The sequence below is a fragment of the Kryptolebias marmoratus genome, linkage group LG1, assembly GCF_001649575.2.
Source record: "Kryptolebias marmoratus isolate JLee-2015 linkage group LG1, ASM164957v2, whole genome shotgun sequence".
In the NCBI taxonomy this organism is placed as follows: Eukaryota; Metazoa; Chordata; class Actinopteri; order Cyprinodontiformes; family Rivulidae; genus Kryptolebias; species Kryptolebias marmoratus.
In genome coordinates, this window is record NC_051430.1 from 25,837,637 (window position 1) to 25,843,994 (window position 6,358).

At 37.6% G+C, this 6,358-nt stretch overlaps 1 protein-coding gene across 3 annotated transcripts in view; it reads right to left on the minus strand.

The window, feature by feature from the left end:
* Positions 1 to 3,969, minus strand: part of gak (cyclin G associated kinase) — a 21,293-nt gene extending 17,324 nt beyond the window's left edge. For all 3 annotated transcript variants that reach the window (XM_017412401.3, XM_025005107.2, XM_017412400.3), the window contains exons 1-4: positions 3,618 to 3,969; positions 913 to 974; positions 493 to 552; positions 48 to 162 (exon numbers count right to left, since the gene is read on the minus strand). In XM_017412401.3, the coding sequence (XP_017267890.1) occupies positions 48 to 162; positions 493 to 552; positions 913 to 974; positions 3,618 to 3,759 (379 nt within the window). In that variant the 5' untranslated portion in view covers positions 3,760 to 3,969. The remainder of the gene's footprint in view (positions 1 to 47; positions 163 to 492; positions 553 to 912; positions 975 to 3,617) is intronic.
* Positions 3,970 to 6,358: the final 2,389 nt, after the last annotated feature.

The following is a 6,358-nucleotide window of genomic DNA, read 5'->3' on the forward strand; positions in this document are numbered from 1 at the left end:
GGGGGGGAGTGGAAAGTGTCTGTGTCGATGTGCATGTCAGCATTTACCTTTACACAGCTCAGTGAGGATCAAGTACTCAGCCTGCCCGGTGTCTGACTCTTCTTTACTGATGGAGGCAGCCGAGCTGAACTGAACCATATTTGGATGACCCGACAGCTTTTTCTACAGAACCAGAGGGTCAAGGAGCACACAGAATAAACCCGAGTGTGACGTCAAATCTGCTCTCAGATCAGCCAGCTCATAAATCACAGTTAGTTACCAGATGCTGCAAAAGATAGATATACTGTTTATTAGCTCCCGTTTTGCACATGCTGACACTACGTGGCCCTGCCTGTGAAACAAACAAACGATTCAGTAATGATCGTTTACGACAATAACGGTTTAATCCACAATGTTCAGCACCATGGGTTAAGAGTTTAACTTGTCTTTTTTCACACGACAACATTGGCAAGAAGCACAAAAGCTGCTTAAACATGAATTCTAAAAGGATACCATAAAGCAGACTTCCTGTATGATTTCTTTGTTCTTCTCCTCCTCATTGGACAGCAGCCTCTGAAACAACAACATACAAACACATGATGAGAATCAGTCGTAACTGGGGCTTAAAACCTTCTGCAGATTTTTCTAGGGGAACTGGAAACTTTGCTGCAAGCAGTTTGCATTATGACATTCCACATCTCACAAATCTCTTTAAAACATCTCAGGATTGCAATGCTTTTTTTAAAAAAACAACCCCAGTGAAGAGAATTCATGTTTGTGATTCACTGTTTGATTTAGAAACAACAGCACACCTGCTAACATACAAAATGTCTTAACAAATTAGTGTACAACACTGAGTGGTTCAGCTTAAATTTAAAGATTGCTAAATAAGTAAAAAACATCATTTACAAAGTTAAAACACCTTCATATTACCTTAAGAGCATAGTCTTTACCACTGCTCATATCCTGGGCTTCATACACAAAGGCAAATCCACCTACAAAAAAAGCCAGAAAGAAAAGAAAGATTTACAAGGAGGATGTTGCGTACATACTTCATTAATCATTCTATCTGCATGCTCAGTTAATTATTAAAATAAATAGTAGTCATCATTTTTATGTTCGGGGGTAGTTGAGTGTTCTTTTTTGTTCAGTTCAGTTGTGTTCAGCAAAAAGAAATTACATGATTCAAAGCAGGATGTGTTGTAACAAAGACTAGAAGAACTGCATTCTAAAAATCAATGTTGCATTTCTGACTAAGTCACTCTGGTCCAAATAATTCCCATTATACTCGTGAAAAAAGACCTGTCACTTAATCTAAAAAAAGGAAAACATTCAAAAACTAATTTATATTAATAACTAAGTGCTTTAAGATGAAAGAAAATGTCATAGTACTGAGTTGATCTGCTTGTACCTCACAACAACAAAAAGCACCAGAACTCCTGCTTGACATATCCTTTCAAAAATGCAAAAGTGTAGAAGCGAGGTAGTGTAACCACAGTCTTATCTGTTGATCTGTGAGCAGCCACAGCAGGGTGGTTTGAGCTCAAGCTGCAAGAGAAACAACACGAAGCAATGTTTGTCCCCAGCTTACTTCACCATCCTTCAGGGTGCAGCTGAGCTCTCCTGAAAACACGTTTTCACCGAAGGAGTGGCTGAAATCGGAAGTGTTGTTTATGCTGCACTTATAAGCCCTCTGACAGAAAGCCAGAACAATCACTTTTACTTTGGACCATCAGTCAGCTGCAGAGATTCACACAGTTCTAGAGTCATTTCAGCTAACTTAACTTTTTCTGGTGAAAACTAAAGTGTACTTAGCAACCCAAGATCTTAACAAGGAAAAGGTTTGGTTTCCATAGAGATGGATGAATGAATGCATTACCAGCTTTACTTTGCTCTGCAAAAAGAACTTAGAGAAGTCTCTAATCTTTAACACTTTATTGCCATAAGGATGACCACCAAGGTGAAACAAGGTTTCATGACTCCAGTCCTGATTTACTGACCTTGTTTGGTATTCAAACCAGTAACCTAATAGTCAACTACACCTATCTTAACTAAATGAATGGGTGAGCACAGGTTTCATGAGATTTGTGTGTCCAGGTTTTACGTTAAACAAAATGTTCACTTTACTGAAGTCACTTGGCACAAAGGCCAGCAGCCAGTTCTCAAACCAGTTCATCATTCATAAAGGATTATTGTTAAGCAAAAGATATGATTAGTGTTGCACACAGGTGCCAGTAAAGATGAGATTTTTGTCTTGTTGTAAAAATAGGTAGGGCTGAAACCTGACTTGCTCTGATTTCCAAGCCATCTCAACAAAAATCCTGGTTTCATCTCACCTTAATCTAAACAGGGTGTAATGTTTGTACTTGTATAAAACAGCTTTAAGAATAATGTCAGTGCTAATGGACAAAAAAAGAACAGAAACATCCAGTTACAGCTATTCACTATATATCCTACTAAATACTCCAGTGAGTACCAACAAAGACACCTTTCAAACAGCAAAAAGGGAGTTTGAAAAGCAGGGAGTTTTAGTGTAAAGTGATCTCTACTTTCCATGTTTAGCACCAGCTTGGATTTCATAAGTTTTGTTCATCTCCTTTAACCTCTCTTGAGCTGTGAAATCCCAAGTCAATGTTGTGCTGCTATGCTGCTGACAAACAAGCTAATAATATATACAGAAAGTTTTAACTATCATTTACCTGTCCAGTATTAACCTGTGCCAGCATCTCACCTGTTGGCATTTTCTTTTATCAATCCCACTAAGGAAATGCTGGCATTGTCACAAAAAAACGAGTGATTAGATTTTGGTGGTGATATGAAACAGTGCATTTTACAAAAAAAAAAGCTTCACTTTTTTACAATTCATTCATTTCATACAGTTTTGTAAGAACCACCAAACAAGCATCAGTTAGCTGTGAGAACTGATCAAAAAGTGTAAAACAATAATCGCATCAGAGTATCAGATGGAATAACAGATAAATACACAGTTGTTTTGCTTTTATTTTTTATTGTTTTAGTTAGCCTGTCTTTCCACTACACCATGCAGAGATATTTGCACCTGTCCTATAATCAAAGTTATTGTGTACAAATAAATTAAAGTAACCTATGCGTGGTCAAATGTGAATATACTGTGTAGAACAGGAAGGAAAATATTTAAAATCATATTTAAGATAAAAGGTTAAATGAAGCTGTCAGCTCTAAATCAGCCTCTCACTTCATGATACAAGAATTTGCAAAATGTTTTGATTAGGCTGTGCAACTAGTTTGCTAAAGCTGCAGTCTCCCTGACTTGTCTTCCTGCCACCTATCTGTCCCTTTTCCTCCCTGATAAGCTAATTTATGCAGCTTCAAGTAAACTGATGCCTGCGTTCATCCACCTGCTACGTACAAGTCGTGAAAACGTACGAGGCAATGTAGAAAAAAAAATCCCAATTGACGTTTTAACACTTCGAACATTGATTTAACTTTATAAGACGGAAACTAACTGATGTGTTTACTTTGTGACTAACACAGCTCTGAACTTGCTAACGCAACTGAGCTAGCATGTTTGGTTTAGCCAGTCCTGCTACTTTAGCATGTCTCTTTTCAGGAGAAGATCCTCACGTCTCTCGATCCTTTTTTTTTTAACACCATCTCACCTTCGGCAATCACCCTTTTGATCCTCAATTTCATGTCACCGAGCTCAACGAACTGTCCAACGAAGTCATTCTGGTCCCGGCTGGCCGCTCCAGCCGAGCCGGGCCCGGCTAGGAAATCCAGTGCCGACTGGAAGAGTGACATTTTTATCTAGCGTCCGTTCTTCGGGCCGCCTCCAGGAGAGGGAATGAGCGCGTTAAATCCCCGTGGGCTCAATGGAAGAGACTGTACAGCGGTTCAGTATGATATAAAATTGTAGATTCAGGTGATATTTTTTCTTTCATTGAAAGCAAACATCCTCTTCCAGCGAATAGACTGACGAGGCCACCATCATCACGGCTCTCACTTCCGGGAAGGGTGTGACGTCTAAAGTGGCTCAATCATGTGACGCTGGGAAAAAAAGTTCTTGGCAGGAGCCCCGAATATACGGAGTCCTGTAAGGGTTTTTGTGTGACCCTGCAATATTATTTGAATTGCCTCAGGCTCTGGAATAGTGGAGCCAATACCCCACCGTCATAAAGAGGTACGGATCCAATGACCCGCCTTTATTTGATGTATTTTGTTTAATGTGTGGATTGGCAGCAAGTACAGCTACGAATTTCAAAATAAAACTCTACGAACCTCTCCATGAGTAAGGTAATTGGTTCCTTAATGTTTCTAATCTATTGCTGTGTTAAATAAAACAAACAATTAGGTTTGATAATAACTAAAAAGAATCTTTATTATTACAAGTAAGCAGACATAAATATATATATTTTAAATTTTGAACACGGAACTCACAATGCAAACATAAACATTTCTTATGATTAGAAAATTTTTAAAATAATCAACCAATGTAAAATATCTGAGTGAAAACTAATTGGGAGGTTTATAACCAAAACTTATATTAAAGCAGAATTTTAAAAGTAAATCTTTAGTAAATCAATAATTAATTTATTTCAGGAAATAAAAATAATTTTTGAAAATTTGGGCTTTTCAAACTTTGTATCAGTTCCATTGTACCAATTAGGTTGTATGATACTGCCATCTACTGGAAGGATGTGTTATGAGTTGTTTTTTATTCTCCTCACGCAGACTTCCCAGAAGAGCTGCTTAGAATTAAATGATAAAAGGACAGCTCTCAACTCCACCCAATCTTAATTTGAGTTTAAGACTGAGGACATGACGTAAGAGCAGGTTATCATCTAGAACAGGAACAGGAGGGCAAAGATGTTTACAAATGAAATCAAATTCCAACATCAAGCAAAAAAGAAAAGCTTCTACTCAAAAGGCCTATAAGAAAAAAAAGAGCTTGATTAAAAGATTTTACTGTATTTATTCCAGTGGATATTCTTTATTGGAGATGTGAGGTCCTTATTGTGAAGCATGGGCGAGGAAGTATAAAGGTTTGGTTTTGCTTTGCTGGTGACACTTTTAGTAATTTGTTCAAAACTGAAAGCAAGCCTAACCTTTGACACTACCACAACATTCTGCAGCAGCACAGCTGGTTAACCCACTGAAACTCTCAGTCACTGCACCCAATCAACTCATAACATGTCAAGTCAATCAAGAGTTTTTTTTATTTTTGTTTTCGCAAACAAATGCTTTTTTTTACATTAAGCACTGTAGTGTTAACATGGTACATGTATGATTTTATATCACTGACCTCGCTTTGATGCTCAATAGCATCTAAAGGTTTTATATGAAGATCAACAAAAGACACTCTTGACTCGAGATTTGGTCAAATCTTGATTCTTACTTTAAAATTGTGTATGATGCATTGATGTATCAGGGATTTAATTTACATTAGGATTTGGGTTAAGAGGCTGGGTTTGAGTTGACATATGACAGTGATCTGTGTTTGCTGGGACCGTATCTTGTTTTTTACACAGCAATGAAACAAAACATACACACAAACTACAAAAAACCTATTTGGCAGAGAAGAAGAATGAAGGAGTGCAGGATCTGATGATCATCCGTCCACAATCCCCTGAGCTAAACCTAGCTGAGATGGTTTAGAATCAGCTGGAGGCCAAAGGCAGCAACTCTGCTTGTCTGGAAAGTCTTTCAAGACTTTCAGGAAAGTTTTCCAGGTAGTTACCTCTTAAAGCTGGTGGAGAAGATGCCAAAAATATGTACAGTTGTCAGTAAAGCAAAATGTGATTACAACGAAGGGTCTAAACTATAAAAGTCACATATTTTTGCTCAGCATAATGCCACATATATTTTAGAATTTATCAAGACATTTAATGTGGAAGTTTAAAAAAACTACTTAAAAGTAAGTAATTTGTTGAAACTCTTGGCTAATTTTGCTGATTACAAAATCTAAATCTTATCTGGATCTCTGGGGACAAACAGGTTAGGTAAACAAACAAAAGATAAACTGGTGGTGGAGTGATGCCATGATTCAGGCTGAGGAAACGGACAAAACTCCAACTGGGAGCAGAGAATTTTTAACATTGTCTAAATAACTAAACCCATCCAGAAACAGAATAACTGTGCCTATGTTTCTGTTGATATTTATTTTATTTTTCTCCACAGAAAGCTGTCTATGAGGCACTTTGGTTTGTTCTCTTATAAAACCTGCATGTCTTTAATGGTTTGTTAAAGTTTATTACAACAGAAACCCCTTCCTGCCTGCTGCAGGACTGATAAGGCTGTGTTTATCAGTGCTGACTTCTGTGAAAGATGACGACATCAAGACACGTTTCAGTCATGTCTTGATGAAAAAACTTTATTACACAAAAAGAGGTTAAACCATGGT